The sequence below is a fragment of the Populus euphratica genome, unplaced genomic scaffold (genome assembly GCF_000495115.2).
Source record: "Populus euphratica unplaced genomic scaffold, PopEup_1.0 scaffold48.1, whole genome shotgun sequence".
Lineage (NCBI taxonomy): Eukaryota > Viridiplantae > Streptophyta > Magnoliopsida > Malpighiales > Salicaceae > Populus > Populus euphratica.
This window is the reverse complement of record NW_011499879.1, coordinates 956338-982883: the sequence shown is the minus strand read 5'-3', so window position 1 is coordinate 982883 and position 26546 is coordinate 956338. Positions and strand designations below refer to the sequence as shown.

The window sequence follows — 26546 nt, the reverse complement described above, 5'->3', positions numbered from 1 at the left end:
TTAGTAGTCTGGTAAGGAATTAGTTGGGAGGCAGGAGAGTTAGTTAACTTGAAGTGTATAAATGATGTAAAAGGGATTTCATGGTTCTCTAGTAATAAACAAACTTCCCAGTTCTCTTTTGTTCTTCATCTCGATTCTTTCCTTGTTGAGCTATGAGCTATTAGCTTAACAATAGAGCATATTTTATAAGGTAAAAGCCGCCGTTGAAAAACATTGCAGAAGGTTGAATGAAAGATTGCAAGGCCTTCACCAAGAATTTCAAGAGTCAATGGTGAGGAGAAAATGGAGCCAACGCTAAAGGAATTTTGAACAGCACAACAGAAAAGAAATTGGAATTAAATTCTCTATGCGTGATTTGAGCTCTTCACTTCCTAAATCTTACTACATTTTTCATTTTTGTTTGTTGATTAAAGAAAGATATTAAACCTATGTTGAAGATACTTAAACTAACAGAACTAATGACAGTTTTTAAGCAAGCCAAATGGCGGTAATAATCAAATAATGTTGTTGCAAGGAAGAACAACATAACTATGTGATAGTTTTTCTTAATAAAAGTAATGGAAGAACTAAAGAATTGTTAGGATATTACAAGTGGGGAGTTGAGTTTGAGTTAGTATAATCTTCCTCCTCCGTGTATTTGTTTTGTATGCTTTATCTATCTTTACTAATATCGACTCTTCCGAGGATGTAGGTGATTTGCCAAATCACGTTAAATATTGTGTCAATGTGATTAGTTTTTTATGAGCAAATATCAGTACATCACTGGTCCGAATTCCCCAACAATTAGTATCAGAGCACATGGTTTAAAGTGGCTCAAAAATAAAAGTTAACAAAATTATGTTTTGACTATACCACTATATAGAGGAGGAAGAGATGAAGCCACTAGTGAAAACCGCGTTGAAATCAGACGTCGGACATGGTCGCAAGGCCGTCACGCACCAGCAAGGTGGCTGGTTACCGCGCCACGTGTCTTCTTCACCCAGATAGGCTGGCTCAACTAGAATACCAGATGACCCGACCCACGAGCCTAACTCGGATGATGATGATGTCATTATAACATCACCATGCACAAGTGGCACGACATGTCAGCGACCAGTCAGCATAGTGGGACCCACATGCCACGTCATTAGTCGCGATTCGATTGATATGATTCTGTGTAACCGAGTCTACATGTAACCGGATCTGAGATTGAATTTGGGCTGCTGATCAGGCTAGAATTATTTTGATCAAATCTTAACTATTTGAAGTGTGATTTGGACAATTTCAGACTTGTTTTTAGCTATTTTGATTGTTACGAATGAAATGGTACAATCCGATCATTAAGATTGAGACCAGAAATGGTGGTGGTGAATTATTAAAGAGAGATTGTCTGATCAGAAGGCATCTGATAGTCATAATGGTGGTTGATGAAAATAAAGAAGAGAAATCGCACATGTTTGCCTAATTACATGTACTGAACTACTAAGTGGAGAATTTTAATTGCCTTGAGGGATGACAAAATTGGGACACTCTGGACACCCGATCATGTGAACGATTTGAGGTGGAAAGTGAAAATTGATAAAGACCAATCTTGACGAATCTAAGCACTAGTAGTCTCGTCAGATGTTGAGAAATCAGGTATGAAACCAAAATATTCCAGATCACTCGCAAAGGAAAGCCGAGACAAAAGCCGAGACAAAGCTAACAAATGGTTTTATATACAAAAAGACAATACAATGGATAGATATGGCCTCAGAAGTTCTGGCTAGGAGATTAGGTTTTAAGCGGGACCGATGTGACCCCTCCAATCTTTCCCGGGAACTTCCTTAGTGGAAGGATTATCCATACGGTATTATTTTCGTATATATGATAGTTTGTTATGAAACTGTTGAATAATAGCAGGATGATGGCATAAAGGAACAGTTAGGTTTCGTATGATCAATGATCCGATTGAGTGGTGATTTCTCCAAAGAAGTTAGATTCGATGACTATAATTTCTTGAAATGAGAATTGATAAAGACCTTAAAAATGAAAGAGAAGTACAACAAGAGAATAAAGATGGGCATCCTATTTTGACTTGGATAGGTGTTGTGACAGGATGAGTTGCTGTTAAACATAAGCAAGGAATAGGGAGAATCTGAAGAATAGAAATTGTACAAGGGCACACAGAGATTGTACAAGAGTAACCATAGGGTCCAACGAGGTACTGTAATGAGACAACAAGTGCAAGGAGCCACTTTGAAGTGTCCTAGCTGAAGGAGGATGTGACCGCCTATAAAGGCGAAGACACTTTAGAGAGAAAGTTTGAGGGCCATGAGATGAGCCCAAGATCAGATCATCATATGATAATGAGTGGAGACACCTCAAGAGAAGGTGTGAGGGCCATGATAGGAGCCCTAGTTCAAAACACCCTAGAGCCAATGTGATTGCTGGATATGAGTGGATAGATAGATAGCTAATAAAGTGGCTATAATGAGTATGGAGATGAAAGCCGGATTGAATTTTATGGATATTGGCCCCATGTTAAAGATCAATGAGCTAGAAGATATTTGCCTTGAAAAATAAGTGGGTGACTTGTAGAGCATTAAAACGCGACTGTTATGTAGGAGCAAATGGCATGTACAGGTTCCTAGAACAAATTGATTCTTGTCAAGGTAATGAGATCAGTAATGGCATTATAATACTCAGAGTATGAAGACAGATATGGATCAACTTTTAATGGGCTGCCCCCATAGTTAAAGGTGGAGAGCTACCTAGACTCTTGAGACTAAGAGCGAGAGATTCACGGAGAAGTAAGACGTGCTTCCTAGGGTAGAACAGAGGGTAGATGCAATTCCTGGATAAGTAGACTCTTGAAAGAGTGGTGAGCTCTTGATCATATTGAGATACTTAGATAATAATTATCGCATTTGGAATAGAAATTTCCATTTGAGGGGGTGTTGTAAGCCTTGGTGTGAGGCTTGAAAAATCATTCCAGACCGAGCATGGTTGATACGCTCGAAGAGGAATGTTATATTGAAGACGCTCTTAGAATAGTAAGCTTGGAAGAGTTGTAAAATGCAAGCTTGTGCTAAAGAAGTAAAAGGACAATTGCTCACACAAATGGAAAATGAGGTGATTGTTAGAATATTGTCATTTTGTGGTAATACCCCCACCATTAAGCTTAGTGGAAACACCATTAGTGCCATAATTGGTGGAAGTTTTATGGCTTTCTTATTCCCTTCATGTTGACAAGAAATGTGCTGGAGAAGCTATCTTTTATGCCTATAAAAGAAGCATAATTGTAGAGAGAAAAAATGAGAGAGTGGTGAGTGTGAGTAGAGATACCAAAAGAGAAAGTGAAGGGCTACAATTGCAGTAGCCTTGTTGCCATTGCAGCAGTTGCAAGTGCAACAAGAGAGTTGGGAGTTAAGTTTGAGTGAGTGTAATCCCCCTTCTCTATGTATTTGTTTTGTATCCTTTCTCTATCTCTAATAATATCGACTCTCTCGTAGATATAAGTGATTTGTCAAACCACGTTAAATATTATGTCAGTGTGTTTAGTTTTTTACGAGCAAATATCAGTAGATCACCAGTTTGGATTCCCCAACAAGAATGTCATGGTTAATTTTGAAATTAGAAGGCTTCTGGAAAATTACATAACTATGTTTGAGGAACCTAAACGTCTTTCACCAACTAGGAAGTTTGATTACAAATTCCCATAAAACTAGGGGTTCAACTTGTCAATTATAAATCCTACAAAATTTCTTTTGTTTAAAGAAAAAGAAATTGAGAAACTGGTCAAAAAGATATTGGAAAGTGGCATAATTTAGCAAAATATAAGTTCTTTAGCTTCACATATTGTTGATAAAGAAAAATAATAATATATAACATTTATATGTATATTATAAAGAGTTGAATGAAGTGAAAATAAAAAATAAATGTTTAATTACCTTGATAGATGATTTGCTGAATGAGTTGTAAAGTTAGATTTTTTAAGGTCTAAATGTATTTGTATTTTTTTTTTTTATCATTTGGATCCACAATTTAAGACAAAACCAACTTCATAGTATATATACATCATATATGTAGACATTAGACATGTAAAATTAAGCTAAAAAAATACGTATTAAAATTTAGATAAAAGCATGCAGTTGATTTATTCGACTGGATATTATGAAATTTTTAGACCAATTAAGCGAATTGAATTTTTTGAATTATAAAAAGAATCAACTAAATTAAATTAATATTTACATAAAAAATATATGGTTTAACCAATTTATAATTGTTAAGTTTAGACAATCATTTTGGATGTTGATATAGATTTTTTTATATAAAAAAATAACGAGTGTTTATAAGGTGTTGAAAGCTTATTAGACCTTTTAAAAAGTTAAAACATGAAGAAAAATTTATATGAAGTAATTTATGAACTATTTAGTTTTGGTTTTTTATATAAAAAATAATTTTCATTTGTAAATGTAATAGAATCTCCTTACAAAATAACCAAATCAAATTAATACTTATATTTTTTAACACAGAAACTTTGTTTTTCTCTAATATGTACACTTTTACTTCTTGAGAGAGCTAAAAAATTAACTTGTGAATCGCATTGCAACATAATTATTATCCTTGTTAATGATTATCGGTGACGAGGTTGTTGAAAACTTATCAAATGTTATGATTTTTCTAAGATTGTAATGGGATGAAAGGTACAAGGAGGTTGAAATTGGATAAATAAACGCCTGCAAAGGAAGTTATTTAGAAAAAATAATGATTTTTTATATCAAAGTCAGTTTAGGTAGGAGTTTGAAGTCTTCTAAGATAATGTAAGCAAGAGTCTAATTACAAAGGATATTCCAGTTAAAAAAATAGAAAAAGATGATATTTTTATTCTCTTGAAGGATAACTTGTTTTAGAGTTTAAGGTGATTTATATAGCTTTAAATTCATATGAGTGTGTTTATACAAGGTTAAGATAATTAATATGTTTGTCATCTATAGTTTTGAATTATTGTAAGATAATGATCTAAATTGATAATATATCACTATTAAAAATTTTCTAATTTTAAATTTTATGGTTTATGTATTACTACTAATGATAATAATAGAATTAATTTTTACGAGATAAGTGGTCAAGAGGCATACATTTATTTATTACATATATATTTTGTCGGTTGGTGAACTAAGTTTGATTAAAAATAGTATATTCAGATGCGACATTCAAATTTAACGCATCAACTCTATTATGGGTTTGGTTTTCATAAAATCTCAGTAAGTCCCATATGCAGGAGTATTGTTTTGTTGAGTTATGTGGACACCATAATTTAATTTATTTTAGACTTGTTAGGCTATTAAAGTTCCCAAAATGATAACCCTTGTTTTAGGAGAGCATTTGGCCCGAACCCGAATGAATGTAAACTTTATTTGAGATGGACTTCGTAGCATATCATGACTTTATGCTCCTGTCTCTCGTGGGTTTAATTTCAAACATTGGTGCATAATTCATGTGCGAGTATAAACTCAAGGCCATCACTCATTATATTGCTTGCTTTCTCGCTTGCACTATTCACTTCTTGGCTGTTATCTTTCAAAACTAAGAAGCTACGACCATGGTGTTCAAAAAGTATAAACCAGGGCTTGGCCTAGTAGTGGAAGGGGCTTGTCTCCTTCCATTGTACCTGGGTTCGAGTCCTGGCATGCACGTTTATCACCCCCGCGGTGCGTTACATGCCTACTAGGTTTGCAGGGTATTCAGTGAGCCGTGGGGATTAGTCGTGGTGCGCATAAGCTGGCCCGGACACCCCACGTAAATTAAAAAAAAAAAAAGGAAAGAAAGAAACTAAGAACATGTGTGAGCCTTTCTATTAATGTCAAAGATGACGGTTCAATTCTTCGGTAATTATATTTCCGTAGAAATAAGAGAGTCAAAAGAACGCGATAAATTAAATATCGTTTACTTCATTTCACCTTCAATAATAATATGATGGTAACTTGTGGACATCACCTGTAAAGTAATGGGATCGACACCATAAAACAAATACGATACAACTTGGTCAAAGTCAACATATTCTTTGGGTTGAGCTATATTCTAGCACTTCAAATTCAACAATGTTCCACTTTGATCCCTATGTATTATATTTCTTTGATATCAAACCTACAATTTCTGAGAAATTTTAATATTAAACCTACAATTTCTGAGAAATTTTAATGTAGTATCTTACATGCAGTAAAGCCAGTGACACGAAAGGATCATTTTTTTCTGTTTCTTTATAATTTTATTTTATTATCTTTTCCTCCTGGAACCTTATTATATGATAGTAATCCACAGAAAAACACTTACAATTCTAAATAAATAAATAAAGGATCCCATTGTTTTTTATTAATTATTTATATGGACTAAAGTATATATTTTTTACACATTTACTATAATAATTATGTTTCCAAATTCCAACCGCTTTATGTAATCAAACAAACAACAACTTGCATGTATTCTGGGATGGTGACATTGAAAAGCCCTTTCACAAATTTGATACCATCAATTATTTGACTCTGGCTCTAGGGAAGTCTTCACACTCCTCTCAGAATTCGAAGTATATAATGCATTGAAATAATGGATAATTAACTCCAATTAAAAAGAAAAAAAAAACCCTTATCTATCTCTGACATCTTTTACATTAATCGAAGACAAGAAGAATGTGACTATGTGGACCACTAGACTCTAAAAACACGAAGGTAGCATCTTCTTTCAAGAAATTCTGATATTAGCACTATAATAAAGGGGCTTGCTTTTAATGAAGATGGTTGGCTAAATAAGCGTGGCCGAAGTCTTATCTTTTTGCCCCATTCTTCTTGTTCTACCAGGGATGGTTAAAAATGTAAAATCATCCATAATTATTGATAAAATAAATTATTGATAATTTCATCGGTGATCGTATACATATTATTGATGGAATTAGACCTTAGAAGAATTATATCTAACTTAATTTTTTTAACTTTCTAGAATATTTTGATGAATTATCGGTAATTCTATCTATAATATTTAATAGCAAAGTCTTGTAGTTTTTTTTCCAATTCTTTAGAACTCTCTGTGAGACTTAGCTGCTCATTCAATAGGGATATAAATTCTATCAATAATTCCTGCAGTATATTTTTTTATATTAAAAAGCTAAAGAAAAAGAAGAAGGAAACAAATCTTCATCGAAACTAAGAGGACAACAAGATTAACCATATATATCAATAATGATTAACAACAACTACTCGAGGACATTCATTTCATCCCTCGAGTCGATCATCTTGGATCTAAGTTTGAGTCCTCTCAATACTAATTAGTCAAGTCTTTTGAATTTCAACTTTTTCTTATACACTCGCCTAGACAACTAGAGATTGTTAGCTCAAACTCAATTGTGAGGAACCAATGAAATTACATTAGTTCGTTGAAATTAATTATTCAAATATTATCCAATTTTTTTAATTTTTTTCTTGTGTAAAAAAAAAATTATATGTTGTGATTAGACCTTCATTAAGTAATATACTTTCTAATGTATACATCATATGCAGAAAAGACATTCCTTTTACAAGTTAGTCTTTCAGTCGACGAGTCTATATTAAAAGAGGATTGTTGTGCTTAATATATCTAGTCATGACCGACATTTAATGACTTATGGTTATTAGAAGCTCTGCCAGAAGAACTGGTAGTGTTCTTATACGTATTACTCTTTAATGATATTTTATTTATTAAATGAGCAAAAATAAAAAAAAATAATAACATTATCATTATATTTTATTTTAAAAAAAATAAGTAGCATCTTCTTTATATGCAAGATTATTCAAGATTTTATTATTTTCAAATACATATCAATAAATAAAGTTATAAATCAATTAATTTTATTTATGATTACTATTTAACTTAAAAAACATTCAAAAAAATTCAATTAACATAATATCCTAATATATTTTACAATTATTCCATGAAGGAAAAAATAAGAAGACACGTGTATGATAGCATCCACAGATAATAGACAGGGATGAAGCTCATAATAAAAATAGCAGATTTAAAGCATCCAAACATAATCGAACTTCGCATTAAACAACTAATCTCCAGCAATATTTCTCTCTAATTATTACAAGGTAAACTTTCTCCGTCAGCATCATAGAGTTCCCAACCATGTTATTTCATCTCAAGTAATAAACAAACACGTACACACTTCTCTTCTTCTTCTTTTTTATGGTCGTTGACTTTTCTGTCCCTGTCTCATATTATGAGTGGAAAAAACAGTAATTGAAATTCTTAACATAATTTCATTAAATAGCAGACTAAGTAAGTGAAAAGGGGTTTTTCTTCTGAAACTAGAATTTTTATTTTTTAATTTATTTTTTTACTAATAAAATTACCAAAAAAATTAAATATTTATTAGTTTTTAAAATTCATTGTTAATTTCATGGGTAGCAAAAACGGGAATTCTATAATAAATCTCGAAACTTTCTAAAACCCCCTAAAATTCTCGCCTGAAATTTTGTTTCGTCAGTGACATGTAATTGCCCCTGGTGCTACGAATTCCAGGGAAAGGACATCCTGTTTTTCACCACCGCACGTCATCCTCGCCAATTTCAAACCCCCTTTTCTTCAGTCATATTTTTAATTATTTCGTGGCCAAAAATCATACAGCCTTTTTTAAAAAAATCATCTAATAGGAAAATCCGTCTCTCCTTCGTGCCTCGTAAACAACTGAAATTATAACGAGGAAATCCTGTCAGCTGATGTGGCCTTTGACTTTTGGGCATAAATATTTGTACTCCCCGAGCAAAAAAGGCTCTCTCTCTCTCAAGTGATGATCCCTTTATTTTATACTTTTAGTCAAATCAGATCCCTTTCTCTGAATCAAACTAATTAACCCCTCAATTTCCAATTAAAGCCAAATTGAGATCGTTTTACCTCTTTTTAATGGAAACCATGTTTCCCATGAATCAACGCCAAATATGTCATGCTCCTCTTGGCACTGTTGACTAGCTGGCTATATATCATCATTTTCTGCCTCCAGACATAACCAAAAGCTCCGCTCATCTCATCATTGTTTTTTGTCTACACGAGCTTGTCATTTGCTTATCGTCACTGAAGCAGTCTTTGGTATATATTTCAAAATAAATCACTTGGTAGGAAGAGCTAATTAGATTCATTATATCAATAATTGATATAATTTTAAAAAGCTCAATGTTTGAAATTAATATTAAGAGATGGGATAGCAGTGCTAAAGCAACAACAACATAATATACATTGAGGTTTCTCTAAGAGAAAACAAAAGGTGCCCTTAAGGCAAAATCAATCGGTGTTGTCGCAAGAGAAGTGCATTAAACTTTTTGGTAAAATCCAGAATATATACTTCCCATATTGGAGCTGCCCAACAAATGCCTCGGCGGAGGGAGAAAGGAAAAGGAAAAACCACAGGATCCCAATGTTTGAGTGCGCCTACCAGATATTTAACAAGTTGCAATAAACCTGCCGGAAAATCCTAATTATGTAGTAGGCATCTTTTAATGTCGAATTATCAATAACTCAGAAGCAAGAACATGTGATGAAGCTAGGCACCGGAGTACAGAGAACGTGTGAGCCACTTGTCACGGTAGTCATGTGGCACGCGCACGTGTCTCTAACCTACCTCAAGTCTTCACCAATAATGAATTGCAGGCACGGCTAAAGCTTAGCTTAATTCTCAGAACATGAAAATAATAAGAGAGATCCCACTCATGTAAAGTCAACGTTCTTCACCAGAACAGTGATTCAAAGAAGCCCTCAAAAGGGTTTCGAAGGACCAAGCTAGCCTCTATAATTTCCTACTTCATGTAACCTGAGGCTGTAATGAAAAAACGTTGCTATATATGTACAATTTGAATGACTTCAAAGAGTAAACAGCTTACCATTCTAGAGGTATTCGCAATGACTATGAACAAAAAGGGTTTAATTTAAAAGATTGCATAGTTTATATGTTGTAATTAGTGCTTGTAAGTGGTCAGTGTTCCAAAAAAAAAAAAATATAGAAAGGATGAAGATGTTATGGTTAAGATGGAACATAAATTTGTTTTTAAAATAGTTTTAGAATGAATTTGAATAATTTTAAAATAGAAAGTATAAAAATATTTTATCTGTCTTTACTCTCTTTATATTTATCTTGAGAAAATAAAGAACGTTATCGATAATATATAGATATTTTGATTTTGATAAATAAAATTAATTTAAGATTATATGATTTTTTATATATAAAAAAAAAAACTATACTCACCAATACACCGAGCAATGAGACAAGTTGTGGAATAGATATGTGCATGTAGATTAGATCCTAATATAAAAATAAAAATTCTATTGAATTTAATTAGTAGTAGTTGTTCTTCCAGTGATGTGGCATTTAAAGCATTACCTAGTAAAGGGCATTCATGCCAATCGAAAGAAGATTAGTAGAGGGTTTTGGCTGTATCTTCACCACAGGCGCTTGATCCCATAAGACTACACACCTCTCCCTCCCTCTCTGGCTATTTAGTACATAAGCTCCAATATTTCAACTGGCTGCGGCTAATTTTCTGCTATATATCACCTCTTCTGCTGCATTCTCTTCATCAAAACCATGAGGATTCCAAATCCAAGACTCTCATTTCTTTTCTTGATGATCATCCTTGCTACTAGCCAGCTCTCAAGTTGCCGCAACCTCCACATAAATATGGGAGATCAAACAAACCAAACAGTCGAAACAGGTGTCTCTACTCAGTTTTCATGGCATTTCACTGCAAAAGCTCCCGAAGGATCCAACAAAGATGAGATCGATGACCCAGTTTATGGAGCTTCTTATAGAACAGTTCCAGGTGGGCCAAACCCACTTCACAACTGATTAGAGTCTTGTGGTTAGTTAATTAGTCTTATTTTTGTATTCAGTTTATATTGCTCATCTTTGCTTCTTTTTTAATCTATTTGCTTCAAATATGTATAATTGAATACAGATGAAAAGGATTGAAAATCTTGACACAAGTGTTTTTCTATGCAGTTGTGATTTTACTTGATTGAATTGTAGAAATAATGATGAAGTATTTCGTACATGAAGAAATCTTCTGGTAGTTTCATGTTAATTTCTCTGCTTTCTTTCGTGTTCTTCAACATCTACCAGTATCAAGCTACAGCAAAATTTTAGGAGATGAGAAAGGTAAAAAAATAATAATTGTGAAATGGGGAGTGAATGCCTATAAACTATAGATAAAGTACAAGAAACGGTCTAGTAAGTTGGCTGTGGTCACCGACTAATGTGTGAATACCTGCAAGATCCTGTGCTGGTTTACAGAAGAAGTCAAACCAAAAATGGCAGCTAATATAAAAAAACAATTGGCCAACTGATTTTGGATTCACTATTACTTTATTGCTATTACAGCCTCGAGAGTGGGGAAATCTTTCCATACATGAATAAAAGAGAGCAAAGAATAACAAAGCAATATTTAGGGTTCATCTGTGTGCGCATGCCAAATGTTTTATGCTCAAGAAGTCAACCTTCCATTATAAGGATTCCGAGATGTATCTTCCATTATTAAAAATGAAGGATTTTGCCGCATATGCAAACTACCATCTGTGGAATTTATTTCTCTACTTTATATAAGAATAGATAATAGGTAGCATGAGACCAAAAGTTAGCGTTGGCAAGTAGGCGAGCAACGCATGCAGAAGCGAAACCACCATGGAGACAGATCAGAATGATCGAACCACTTGCATATTTCCCTGAAAATAAGAGAAGGATATATCCTAACGTATGGTACACCACTTTTCCCGGCCATTAATATATCTCCGAGAATAGATTTATGAGATCGCGTTGATCATCAAGAAAAGTTGCTTCTGCTTTCTTACGAAAGGATTTTGTAGAAGAGATGCCAAATACAATATGATTCATTCTTTTGCTTAAGCAAGAAAGAGCTTTTCTTTTCTTTTTTTCTTTTTTTGTGGGTGTTTAAGCAAAACATATAATGTACTTGTGCTTGTAAACGGCAAGGACGAATCTGACAAAGCTTGATTACAATTTAAGTCATTTCCGATGAAATGCTATAATCTATAACTCACATATAGAATTCAAGCTTGTTTTAAATAGCCAAATAGCACGCCTGGGAACATCTGCAAAATGCTTGGTTGGTGAACTTGTTTTTCAGCTTAAACACGGCTTATACGGTCCAAGTTTAAAGAGAGAAATTTCGTTGGCACACAGACCCACCATAGGTCCATGGTGGGTTACGAAACGAAGGGCCTGGCACTGAGGCAAGTAGGCGACTATGGACTATGAAGCACCATCTAGAGGTTGCCAATCACAAGCCTTTTTTCTAAGGCCCTGGCACAAGAAGGGCCAGGAGCTAAAGCACATCACCTAAACTCAACACGTCAATGGTCCATTGAGGCCCAATTTGTTACTCTAATCATGATATCCATGTCGACCTCTTTACGAATATTTCACCAAGAAAAAAAGAAAAAAAAAAAAGAAATCTTGAGGATTTAGATTTCAGAGCACTTGTCCAAACAAGAAAGGAAAGATACCAGAATAAGGAACCTTGCAAATTATCCTCCACTAAATAAATGGGTGTTGTGTCCAACGTGAACAACGCAACACTGTTTTATGGGCAACATCACAACGGAATCAAAATATCAGGCCAAACAACTGGTATTTAGATGATGAAAGTACATAAAATTCTGACGGGCAGGACACACTGATATGAACTCCAGAGCACAAAGGCATCCGGCAACTTTGCATAAGAGTATATTGCACCTCAGCTATAAATGATCATCTCAGAGAGATTCAACAACAGAACATTCTAGCCCCCAAAGAATCAAGAACCAAGGTTTTTAAAAAGTTCTGGAAGATGTGCATTGGTGAGCTTAGTTCTCTTGCTGATCTCATGCTTCTTCTTCTTGGCCTTTTGCTTAGTGGAAATGCCCTGCACCTGAGCTGCAGCCCTCCTCTTCGCAGTATTGGTCGCAGGTTTCATCCCATTCTTTTGTAGATCCTTCTCAATGTCAAGCATATCACGAGGCAACTCAATCCCTCGAAAAAGCTGTTTAAGGTCATCATCCACCTTAATGACCATCCTAGGGTCATTTGGGTAGGCAATATCCTCCTGCGAATCAAAGTTTGATAGCAGCCAAATCTGGCCTACAGCTTTCAAAGCCTGGAATACAAGTACAATTTTGTTCAAAATTCTGCTTAGCAAACTGAGTTATCATCAATATTCATCATACAGACAGACGAGAGAGGATGCAGTGCTCAAAAAACTAATTCAGGCTCTACTAGTTTTCAAGAGGAAAAACTGCACCAATCTGAGCCACACCTTTAAGCTTGTTTGGGATCAGCTCAAAATCCTCAAGGTCAGACCAAGTTCTTCTCTACTGGGCTTATCTATCAAACAAGCCCAACTAAATAACCATGTGAACTTTTTGAAGATTTTGCTACCATCAAATTGAGGAAAAGAGCTCTCAATTGTTCCCTACTAGCCTCACCAACAAGCAAGGACCACAAAAGGCGATACTATATAACCCACCAATATTTCCAGTACAGGTTACAGATTTCATTGTGTTTTCATTTATGCGGACAACCTTCAAAAGTTATGGAAAAGGCATTGCATATGTGCCTTCTCTATAAGGGTCATGTAAATAAAAGGACCGTGTAAATATACACATAAACCCACCAAAATAAAAAACAAATTGTTCAGCAAATAGAGATACCTGCAAGTCATCCATCACATTTGGGTATGCATCCTTGAGGTCAATGACAGCAATGCCCTCTGGAAATTTCCGTATCAAGACAAGGAGTTGACTCTTGTCCTTCAAATCATGCTTGGACTATAGACAATCAAAACCCAGAATGTCATCCTCCATTAGAGAGTAAAAGGAAGACGGTTATTAAATCAGTAACAATGATTTAATTACTGATCCAAAAGTGTGCCAATCTATCAGGGTTTGCAGGTGCATAATACTGAGAGTCACCTTGTAAGAGAAGCGTTTCCCATCATAGTGCACTTTCGGATTGTTCCTCAAACTGTCAAACACGGCTTTGTTGGAATTCATATCAACATAACAGTGGTCATTTATTTGTTCTGGAGTAAAGGCTTGCCTTGTCTGCAAGCAAGCAAAAATAGAGAAGTCATAAGGAAGGTGATGCTTCACAACTCCTCTCAAAACAGGACTAGAATACCTTATCATGAGATTTGAGATTTAACAAGATCAGAAGGGAGAGAAAAATGAAAGCAGAGAAGTGAGAAAATTCATGCCACCATGATGCATGGCGAGCAATTTTATTTTCCTGAAGAATAATGCACGAAAAAGAGCCAAAATGAAGGGGGTGGAACAATCTAACTCCTGGTGCAGGATAAGCTAAGAAGACACGATCCTCTAAAATCTAAAATCTCAGTAATTTCAAAAGATTAACCAAAACTTAAAGCTGGGGAACTTCTCAAACAATCAAAAAAGGTTTCACATGCCTTTTCATAACATCTAAAATCTCACAAGAGAGCTGGAAAGAGAAAATGCAAAATACAGCATGTCATATATGAATAAAATGGTGTTCTAAAAGTGCCTAAAAAATAGAGCAGCACAATCCTAGGACATGGTCCAAAAAAAGCACCAACATGAATAGGAAAATAAAACACTCACAAGGAAAAGACTCCTGAAACATTCACCCCCTCTCATCAAGTAATGCAACTTTTTAACACCTATTCTTTATCTTAGCTTTCTTTCTCAGGCAGCCAACATCCGCCCAGGAGCCTTAACCTTTCACTCCCAGGCATAATCCACTAAGCAGTGAAGAGCATCAACTATATCTCCCCCAACAACCAAACATTGTAGAAGTAAACGACCAATTAAACCCCCATGTCTCATTTAAGTCATCTATCATCCAGGTCCGTGAAAGTAAATACCAGAAAACATTATTTTAAAGTTTTGCAAGGTTATTCCAACACTCTGCACTATTTTTTTAAACAATTTCTTCCAGAAAAGCACCACAGTCGACATTAACAGAATTCATTCGCAACTAATATTTGCATACATTCCACGTTGTGTAATGATCATAGGCAATCACATACTCAAAAATTAGAAAATACCAAACACCCCCAGCTTTTTTTTTAATATGAGGCAGATGATTCATTATCTTGATTGACCCAATAACTTACATGCAACTAATCCTTATCTTAAATTTTTCTATGTAAACAATGTTCAATAAGACCACACGAACGTCATGCAGGACGCTGAAAGGAAATCAAAACAACATTAAGAATTCAAGATTACCTCTAGAAGCAGGTCTATGACACGCTTGATTTGAGCCCCGGCAGGGGCTTTTCGAATGCTATTAATATGCTGAAGCCGCTCCGTATCATTAGAAAATTTGACAGCAGGAGCAGGAGTCCTCGCACTGGTAGATGGCGATGGAGCTACGGCAACCGTTTTTTGAGTCAGACTGGATTTAGACGGCCTTGATTTCGCAATACTTGTAAGCGTAGACTGACACTTCTCTTGCTGCTTCTTGAATCGATCTAATTGTTCTTGCAGCGCCATCTAACATAAATTTTTTTAAAAAAATTCCTTCGATATCAGAATTTCAATGAATTAGTCTTGTAATAACAATCTCTTTTATGCACTTTCCTTAATATTCGAATCTGATTAAACACAGTCGATTGGAGAAAAAGCCAAACGCAAACCCTAACTCCTTTTATTTTGAATCAACTGGGATGGATTCATCTTAAGATTTACAGGAAATCGATGATGGTTTTGGAATTTAGAAGTAAGCGCGTGTTTGGATTGCAATACAGGGGAGAGGGAGGTAGAGAGAGAACCTTTGCGTTTTGCAGTGCTAAACTCGGCGTTTCGAGATGCTTTTCTCTCTCCCTCTACCTTCTGCTGCCTCTTGGAAAAACGAATCCAATTGCAAAACGAGTGCGGCTAAAAAGATAGAGAGAGAAACTTCATTTATATATACCCAATTGCTACTCTGAATTCCTGAACTGCCCCTCTCTAGTGTAACAATTACAACTACTACCTGACCCTGGAAGGGTGGCCCAGTAAACTATAAATATGATATATTTATTGGGCTGATCTCCGGCCACTTGGAAGTGGGCTTTTGTCTATAGGTTATCTGAATTTATGCACGGATTCAATGTGCTTTCAACCGAATTAACACAATTTATTATTATTATTATTATTATTTACAACCAAATTATAAGTTCACAGTCTCTTTTTCATCTTTCCCTCAACTAGTGTTGAGGTTCTGTGATTCTTAAGCAATAATAGAAGAATTCATTCCCAACTTCTCCTCTCTTCTCCTCCGGGCACTTATTAAGCTTCACCTTCACAATTGGTATCAGATCCAAATTCAAGGCCATCAACTAACAGCAATCACTCAAAATCTTACAATAATGGTAGAAAATAACAAGTTGAAGGCCGTTAGGAACCCTACAGGAAGCTAGATAAAAAGCTACAGTACGACCACTAAGAATGGCAAGAATTTGTGGTGAAAGACAGAACAATGGTTAGAGAAAGATAGAAAGATTGATCAGATGAATCTGCAAATTGAAGCTTTGACCACTCAATTTCTAACCTTAATGGCTAGTCAAATTGTAGGAATAGAAGTAGGTGCTAACTCAAAAGGTATTTGGCGACTCCAAACATAAAAAAGGATGCAGTGATTAATACATCTCACGAAGAAATTGTATCTAGATTTAGAAGTCGGAATCATGGTGATAGTTGGATAGGTCAGGAGTAAAGTAAGATGAGGTACATTCCAACTCTGCTAATGGTTGATTTACCAATATCATGGAGAGATAATCCTTGGAGCTAGCCAAGAAAATACATGAAATATTTCAAGTTCAGTCTAGTTTCATATTATCTCGATGGCAAGGCAAAAGTATGGTGGATAAATTCTCCCAAGTCTTTTATAAAAGATTTGGTAATAAATATGAGATATTATAATGGTTCAATAAGCTTGTGCTCTTTGGAAAAGTTTGAGGGGTTGAATTTTTTGGGGATGTTTTAATTTTTTCATTCCTTGAAATATATTATATTTTTCTTTTTATATATAATAAATATGAGTATTTCGGTTAGTTTTCGCAAACTTTAATTAATTTTATTAATTTTAAAATTAACAAGCCTGAAAAATATTAAAACTTTCAGTGATAATTAATTTGTTACTGGTTGTTGAGCAAGCAAAATGGTAGGAAAAGTCTAACAATGTCACAGCTAGGAAGAAGCAAAATCAAGCACAGAGTCAATCCTTCCTTCAATAGTGAAAGACCAGCAGCTAATTATGTTCATAAAAAAATTTAACATCACCCCCAGAGCGTGGCACAGCATCAATGAATAATCTAGTGCGTTATTCTAAATTAAGTTGGGGGTACTGTTCTTGGAGGGACCCATTCTTTTACGACATTTCTTCAGCTTTTCTAGATGCAGAAAGTCGTGAAGATAATCTGTGCTTTATATATGTTTTAGCTTGGACCCTTAGACTGATAAATATTAAAGAAACCTGTCCTGATATTTGATGATACCTTTGATACAATAGCATATTCAAGAAGATATTTTAGCGATTGAAATTGAGGAATTCTGCGTGGAATGGTATTTACCTTCACCCTTCCTTCACCGCACATCCATTGCATCTGCCTCGTAATTTTGTTGGAGCAAACTTGAATTGATGTGACAACATGAGAAAATTGTGCAAGACTACTGTTTTTGAAGCGTGATCGCATGGTTTATTCTTTAAAATTTTATTTAAAAATATATTAAAATAATTTTTTTATTTTTAAAAAACTATTTTTTATATTTACACATAAAATAATACAACAACACCAAACAATTAAAAATCTTACAAATTTATTTTTTAAAAAAATATTTTCAGAACAAAAAATATCATGCCGGCAATTATCTACCACTTATTCAATTCCATTCATTCAATAGTAAAGAGATCAGACCATCCGATCCTAAATAATTAGGTTATATTTAGTAATGTAGTGTAAATCATGTCTTTAAAAATTTTAAATTTATTTATTTAAAATAGAAAATGATGTTTTTATATCATTATTTTAATATTTTATATTAAAAATAATTTTTAAAAAATAAAAAAAAATTATATTTATAATTTCTAAATAAAAAATATTTTAAACCATCATCATTAAAATAATTATCACAATAAAATAGATGATGATGTGAGGAAATTGAGAAAAAATAAGTAATTAATACTGGAATAAGAAAATTTTGTTTTACTTGTCAATAGTAACGACTTCGATCACTGAAAAACATGCGGCAACTCGGCCATCAAATTAAAGTTGACTCATGGCCGTGTTACTAAACATCTCTTTATTTCACTATTATTATTTTTATTACAGAAACAGGCAGGAACGAAACACACAGACTCGTGTGTTTTGTCCTTCTAGGAGGAAAACAAAAAACACTCCGCAATACATGATAATACACGGACCTCATTTCACCAGATTTCCGTGGCAGCACATAATATTATACATCAAGTCGTCAACTGTGTTATTAGCTTCTTTCTTACTCTGCACGCTTTTCTTCAACCATCTCCAAGGGGAAATGAGGAGACCCCCGAGGGCAAAAGATAACCCTATAGTTGGTCCCGCCAGGGCATGTAAATGTGCTTGAAGGGTCATCCTGGGGATAGCTGTAAGAAGTAGGGCACCTATCCTTAAAAAACCTTGAAAAATGGGTAGGGCCACAGCTCCCCTGCCCATTAGTGCAACAATATTCGTTAGTTTTGAACACGGAACATGGGTTATTACACCCACCAGGAGCCCTCAATTCCTTAGGACATTGCCCATTAATATCTGCTGTGCAAAGAAGCGCTTGACACTTCCCTGAGCCACCGCCTGATGTTGGACTAAATTCTATAGGGATATTAAATCCATCAACAAGCGATATATCATAAAAATCCAAGTTACCAAACTGATTTAATGCATATTCAGCTAGAGTGTTGGGAGGGACACCCCAGCCCTTGCACTCTAGGCCACCGGTGCAGTCCCCAGTTTGGCAACGACCCTGACCACCGCCATCAAAGTTACAATTTGTCCTGCCCCAAATACGAGCCATGGACGTGCCAGCAGGCACATTAAGATTCCAAGTTTGGCCACGTTCTAGACGGCGTCCACCACCAGGTGAGGCTGCGGCCCACACAGTGTAAGGACAACTATTTCGGATTTCAAAGGTGGCTGCATTAGTAGAGATGAAAAGAAGGCTAAAGAGGAGGGAGGAGGTGAGAAATTTGGTTAAGTAGCTCATAGTTGGTTACTTGATACTAGCTTATGTGAATCTGTGCTTGATTCATGGTGTCACTTATGGTCTTTATATAGGGGAGGGGCGGCTTTTGGATTCCTATACGTTATGGCTAGTGCACAGTATTAAATTTTGAAATAGAGGCGGCTGCGTGCCAGCCTTCCTGGCTATATATTTTATTGATAAAAAAAATGTAATAACATATTTAAAAGAATACGATTATTTCTCTGATTTCTTGAATTTAAATTATAAAACTAATATTAAAATAAAATTATTTGAATATAGTAAATTGACATGCAGTTTTATCTTTAAAATCATTTTAAAAACGATTTAATATCGGTTGATATGAAAATTGAATAGAGAATATTAATTATAATAGAATAAACAAAGAAAAAAAAGGTAATTTATAAAGATTAAAAATAAAGAGACAAAGATGGGATAAACTCGGTTGGGAACCTGCTCACTCTCTATTTCCTTTGCCAAAGATAAATCGTCTGATTGACTCTACTGTTGGTTTTGAGTGCTTGAGTTTATTGGATGTAAATTAGGGACATCATCATATTCATGACGTGTATCCTCGTGACGAGGAGAAGACATCATTCATCAATGACTAAGGAACATCTTGCTACATAGTCAAGCCACTTGGTCTTAAGAATGCTAAAGTTACATATCAACGGATGATAAATAAAGTTTTCAATAATTAAATAAGCAAGAGCATGAAAGCCTATGTTAATGATCTATTGGTTAAAAGTATGACTTTTGAACAATATTTCTAGGATGTACAAGAGATCTGCTTTGTTTTACAATACCATAGATGAAGTTGAACCCTTCCAAATATATCTGTCATAAAATAAAGAAGAAGTTTTTAGAATTCTTTGTTAGAAGTATAGGGGTACCGAGCTTAATTCTTAGAAAATTTAGACAATACTAAATATAACTCCTACTTAGACAATGAATGATGTATAAAGACTTATCGAAAGAGTTGCTGCTCTCAACAAGTTCATCTCTCACTTAGATGAATATTTCATGAGAGAGCTAGGATATATAGGTTGGAAACTATGTTTTTTCTTACTCCTCATGTGTAAAGTATATATATATTCCCAACTATTTTAATGTCAATATTAGTGTTCTTTTCACCACTCTCCTTTTAAGTTCCATCTATTACCTCTATTTTAGATTCTTATACAATCTCTTCCTCCTCCTAAGCTTTTTCCTTTTGAGATTCTTTCTTCTTCTCCTATTTAGAGAACGGTGAGTGTCTTGAAGCTTTTTTTTTTTTTTTTTTATCTTTAACATTCTTAAAAAGTAGGATTCATTTAAAAATAACATAGATAAATATCAATATGACAACTATAATATACAAAATAAAAGGAAAATAACAAATTATTTCTCATACCATATATATTTTCATTTAGAGAATATAATTCAATCAACTAAAATAGATAATATTGACAATTATCAGCAAGAATTCAGAACTCATTCTCTTTGGATGAATTAAAAGGAAAAGCAATATTATCTGAAACATATACTTTATAAAAAAACATCTTTATTTTTTTATTAGAGGTTAACCATAATAACACACTATTATCCAATTACTCCTTTAATTTTTTACTGATGATGACCTGCCTCGAAAAATATCTTTCAAAAGGAATTTTGTGTCCTTCTTTTGTAAAAGTCTAAACCATGCCATACTTTTTTTTTTAGCTTTATAAGAACTAGACGGGCTATAATAATATTCCATCACGTATCTATATACACTAGGAAATCATTAATGTAGATGAAGTTGAAATCTTATCTTATAAAGAGTGGTTTGTGCATTATAGAACCAATCATGTTCCATATGGAGATTTCCGATAAATTGCACCTTTTAACCCAAATGCATAGCACCAATAGAATGTGTGCTGCTTTTACTCTTTTTGAACGTGCTGAGTTTCATCACGTAGACTTCTCTCAGTGTGTCCTACACGGTAGTTCTTATCTTCTTATAAAATCAAGTGGCCAAAGGAATATATAAATAAAATATAAATTTCCACTTGTGAACTGCTCCCTTTGACTGCGTATTTTCCACTATCAAAATTCAAGATATTCAGATTTTGAGTTATTCAGATAATAATACTAGTTTCTCCCTTCTTAAACTGCTCCCTCTTTTCTTTTTGAACGCCTGATCATGGGAAACGAGTTCAATTTTTTCTTTTTTAATTATTACTATGATATAATGTTCTCCTCTCCGATTTTGAAATTTTCTTTTTGTTGAAATTATTTCTTATACACATTCATGATCCTCATCCAGCTTCAAATCTCACGGACCCATGAAATTGAAAGGCTGGGTGGTAATCATGATCCTACAAGATGGATATAAATGGCATATGCTAAATGCTAAAACTGTGTTTGTAGTATTTCCGTTTGCATGCTGTGTTGTAAAAATATATTTATTTTTTTATTTAAAATTTATTTTTTATGTTTTTAAATTAGTTTAATATACTAATATCAAAATAATTTTTAAAAAATAAAAAAAAATATTATTTTAATATATTTTTAAATAAAAATATTTTAAAAAACAAACCTTATTAAAACTCTGACCACCTATAATATTAGAAAAAAATAAGTAATTTTAAGAGATATAGTTTAATTGGTTATAATTTAATTAATTAAGTTCTAGATTTATTTTTTAAATATTATTAATTTAAATATTATAAATTTAGAATCATTAAAATTTATATAATTATTAAGTAAATAACTTTAAAAAATTAATTGAGGAATCGACATCTATCATTTAAAAAAGAAAAAAAGAAGACGAGCAAGTGGAATGATTTGACTGCAAATCAAAAATAGCCACGCACTCAATTCTGGCTTTTGAAATTTTCAACTTGACTATTTACAACCACAATTGTGACTCGGTGAACTACATTAATAAAGAACCTCCCCACCCTACCCCCACCCCAGATGGTGACAAGGAAGGTTGGGGGTTCTGCACTTCCCCCGCAAATAATATCATTTATTTTAATTAATAATCATTAATTTTAATTTAATTTGTTCTCATGGCATACTTGAGAACATGGAAATTTTTTTTTTAATGTTTTTTAGAAATATATTAAAAAAATATTTTTTATTTTTTAAATTTATTTTTAATATTATCATATTAAAATGATTTAAAAGTATTGAAAACTTAATTGAAAATAAAAAAACTAAAACTTTTTAAAGAACAGTTTGACCGCACTCCATAACACACTTTTAGTTTCATCTCTCCTCCATCTTTGTCCCTTTACATTATTTCCCTACTTTGTGCTAAGTGGCATGATAAAATTTATTAAGGGTCTCAGTTCTTGCAACAATACCTCCCTTAATTGAGTTTGAGGATGTTATCGATTAAAACCGTCGGCATTGATATATCCTGCCTTTCTTTTCCTACATCAGGTAAAATTGGATTTGTCTAATGCTTATTTAGATTCAGTCTTTTCTCTGCCGGTGCATGAGTTTTATATTCCGTGTATTTTTATATTTTAAAAATATTTTTTAAAAAGTTTAAATTTTTTATTTTTTTTATTTTAAATTAATATTTTTAGATTTTTTAGATCATTTTAATACATTGATATTAAAATTATTTTTTAAAAAATAAAAAAATATTATTTTAATATATTTTTTTAATAAAAAACATATTAAAAAATTACCACAACCACGCTATAAACAATTACAAATTTTATCAAATTAAAGTGTATTGTTATTTAGACCGGAAGATCATTGCCATAATTTTTGTTTTTAAATACTTTTTTAAAATGTATTTATTTTAAAAAAATATTAAATTAATTTTTTTAATAGTTGTCAATAATTGTAATGTATCTATCTTAAAAATCAAAATGTTAAATTTTTTAAAAATATTATTTTAAAAAATTAAATAAAAAACACGATATAGTACAATAACAAAATATACACTAATTATAATAGGAAAAAAGCAAAAAAGTAGTAATAATAGCATGATTACAACCAAGAACAAGAGCATGATGTGAACAGTAAATTATGCAATGAGTTCTATATTGGCTTATTCATCGATGAAACTTAACATGGGCACAACCGTACTAGATGCGCAGATTATTTGGACTGGTATATAGCAGAAGCTCGTATTATATCTGTACTTTATATCTTCCCCCTACTTCATGGACAAAATGTAATCCTGTAGGTGGTGCCACCAGGGCAAGTGAAAGCGCTGGTTTGGTCATCTTGTGGATAGCTATATGCATCCGGACACCTTTATTTGAAAGAACCTGGAGAAATTAGTTGGGCCACAACTACCAGGCCCATTGGTGCAGCAATATTCAATGGTCTTATAAGCCGTACATGGGTTGTTGCACCCTCCCGTAGCCCGCAACTCATTAGGGCACACACCGTTGATATTGGCGGCACACCGGATTCCTCGGCAGGCACCGGAGGTTGGCCTGAAGTCCATTGGGATGTGGAACCCATCAACAAGTGAGATATCAAGAAAGTCTAAGTTGTTGGGCTGGTGCAAATCCGGCCAGGTATTTGGTGGAGAGCCGAAGCCTTGGCATCCTAGCGTTCTATTCAAATCTCCAGTCTCACATTGGCCCTGGCCATTAGCATCAAAGTTGCAACTAGTTCGGCTCCAAATGCGAGCCATGGTGGTGCCAGGTGCGACATCAAGGTTCCATGTCGGCCGCCACCGGGTGAAGCTGCAGCCCAGATAGGGTAGGTGCATTGGTTTACAACATCAAAGGTGGCTGCTTGAGCTAAGTCGAATAAGAGGCCTAGGAAGAGAATTGGAAGGGAATTGATGTGGGCTCATTTGGGTTTAAGTACCTTTACGAGCACTTTGTATTGGCTCGTATTTCTATGTTCCTAGTGCATATTGTGTGCAGTATTCATTTATGGAGCCTGATGGAGTCTCAAACAAGTAGCCTACCAACAAGGTTTTTAATTAATTAGTTCAAGCAAATTTCTTTTGTCGAGAAAATTTATATTTAATAGTTGATAAATTACTACCTGTAATTTTTTTTTTATGAAAATAGAGAATTTCTCATATTTAAATAATTATCTTTTTAAATAAAAAAAATACAATAATATTATATAAAACAATACTCTATATATATATATATATAATAAAAAATAAAAATTATAAATTTTTATTCTGAAAGTCTCATAATATATTTATAACTTATATATCTTATCATATTATGAAAATGAACGACTAAATGTAATTTATCATTATAATGTTATAAGTTATATTGTAAACTATATTTTATCTATTTTATTTAGCTAAAAGATAAAAATATGAAAGATTATGAAAGATTTTAATACACTAATGGTATTGGTGAAATATAGACTTGTTTAATTAAAATTTATTTATTAAAAATTAAATTATTTAAGATTTTTATGTAAAAATTTATAGAATTAATGATATTATTATGAGGTATTATGTTTGAATACGTAGATGTAACAAATCTAGCCATATTTGGGTTTTGATCATAAAAATATTTGGGTTTAACATTTTCAGGAAACAAGGTTAGACCTTCTCTATTAGCTTAACATTCACCAAGCTAAGTTATTGTGCTTGACAGCACCTGTCAGGCCTAGATAATGACTTGATCTGGATGGGATCAGACCCAGGTATTGCCTGGGCCTGGCGTACTGCTAGCCCCAACAGGCTGCGGCACACATTTATTTTTCTACTATTTACCTTTGAAACCATATGGATATGGATTGCTGGACCAAGAACTAATGCAGTTGCAGAAAATCTTTTGTATAGACTCCCGGTCTCTTCTGCAAATCCTGGTCTTCCTGCATTTGTGCTTCCAAGTTAACTAAACCCCTTTGATAATCAAATCATGGCCTTTTGATGAAGCCATGCCGGGCCAAGTGAATGGCCCTAACAGGATTATAGCTGAAATAAGGACAAATTTAGACTTAATAACACTACTATACAGGTAGCCTGTCTAGAACGAGCACAAAGTTGGAGCTCAAAGCCTGGGAAATTTTTTTGGTATCAAATAAAACCCTTTTTCATAGCATCTTATGAACTGTCTTGGGTTAAGTCCTCTCTTAATTAAATTGGAATAATCGGTGGTACGAATTTCATGTCATCAATATAGTAAATACTGCAAATCGGTGGTAATTGTGAAGCTGTTTCAAATTTCAGTGATGATCACGGGAGAGTAGGGGTGGTGCAATGTGGAGTTGGCAATCAAATGAGAAGTTATAGATGCTTCACCTTGTTACGTTTACTGAGATTTGTTTCTTTGGAAACTTGGGTTTCTGTGCTTGCATTTTCATGCTACGCTAAAAAAATATATATAATTTCCAGATTGATTGTAACAAATATTTTCCGGGTTCTGTATTGTTCGATCTGAGAACTTTCTCTTTGTGTTCAGTGAATGGACAAATGAGAAAAATATTTATGAGAGATGGAATCATGGGCGAAAAGCAACGGGATTTTAAGATTTTCAGCATCCATGAATAGAGCATTTATTGAAATTCATGTGATAGAACATATATATTGAGCACATCACTACATGTGCTTATGTGCTCAGTGGCCTTTAATTAGCTCTCTTATTCCACACCGCTATATATATATATATATAAAGGGGTGCAATACCTTAGTTTGTGACACTTAATATTATCACTTATATATATATATATATATATATATATATATAAAGGGGTGCAATACCTTAGTTTGTGACACTTAATATTATCACTGACTAGCTAGTAGCTACTAGGTTCATGGGCAGAATATGACCTTATAGTTAGTCCCAGTGGGGCAAGTAAACAAACTTGTAGGATCATCCTTAGGATAACTATAAGCATCTGGGCACCTCTCCTTGAAATACTTTGAGAAAGGAGTAGGACCACAGCTGCCTGAATTGCAACAGTACTCGTCAGTTTTGAACACAGGACATGGACCATTGCACCCTCCAGGGACCTTCAATTCATTAGGGCACTGTCCAACGATATCTGCTGTGCATTTGATCACACGGGTACAACCTGCAGAGGCCGAGCTGAATTCCATAGGAACATTAAATCCATCAATGTTAGAGATATCAATGAAATCTTGGTTTGCAAATTGGCCGATTGCGTATTCGGCTAGGGTGTTAGGGGGTGAACCATAGCCTTGGCATGCTAGGAGCCCATTGCAGTCACCAGTCTGGCAGCTGCCCTTTCCAGCACCATCAAATTGGCAATTGGTTCGAGCCCAAATGCGTGCTTGTGTGGTGCCAGGGGCAGCACTAATGGTCCATGTCTCACCATTGTTAAGTTGCCTGCCACCCCCAGGCACAGCTGCAGCCCAAACCGTGTAGGGACACATG

At 34.0% G+C, this 26546-nt stretch overlaps 3 protein-coding genes and 1 pseudogene across 3 annotated transcripts in view; all 4 read right to left on the bottom strand.

The window, feature by feature from the left end:
* Nucleotides 1-12501: 12501 nt before the first annotated feature.
* LOC105129025 (Transcription initiation factor TFIIE, beta subunit) lies at nt 12502-15916 on the bottom strand. The gene is made up of 5 exons (XM_011030920.1): nt 15789-15916; nt 15244-15510; nt 13948-14079; nt 13687-13803; nt 12502-13133 (listed from the first exon to the last, which is right to left on the bottom strand). Exons 2-5 carry the CDS (start codon nt 15508-15510, stop codon nt 12795-12797), a joined length of 855 nt encoding a protein of 284 aa, XP_011029222.1. The 5' UTR covers nt 15789-15916; the 3' UTR covers nt 12502-12794.
* A 2347-nt stretch (nt 15917-18263) lies between these two features.
* Nucleotides 18264-19302, bottom strand: LOC105129023 (osmotin-like protein OSM34). The gene has a single exon (XM_011030919.1). The coding sequence runs from the start codon at nt 19234-19236 to the stop codon at nt 18496-18498; it is 741 nt and encodes a 246-aa protein (XP_011029221.1). The 5' UTR covers nt 19237-19302; the 3' UTR covers nt 18264-18495.
* Nucleotides 19303-23379: 4077 nt separating this feature from the next.
* On the bottom strand, nt 23380-24931 carry LOC105129130 (thaumatin-like protein 1; annotated as a pseudogene).
* A 960-nt stretch (nt 24932-25891) lies between these two features.
* LOC105129022 (thaumatin-like protein) overlaps nt 25892-26546 on the bottom strand; it is an 830-nt gene continuing 175 nt past the window's right edge. Inside the window, exon 2 of the mRNA XM_011030918.1 lies at nt 25892-26542. Coding sequence (XP_011029220.1) covers nt 25961-26542 — 582 coding nt within the window. The 3' untranslated portion in view covers nt 25892-25960. The remainder of the gene's footprint in view (nt 26543-26546) is intronic.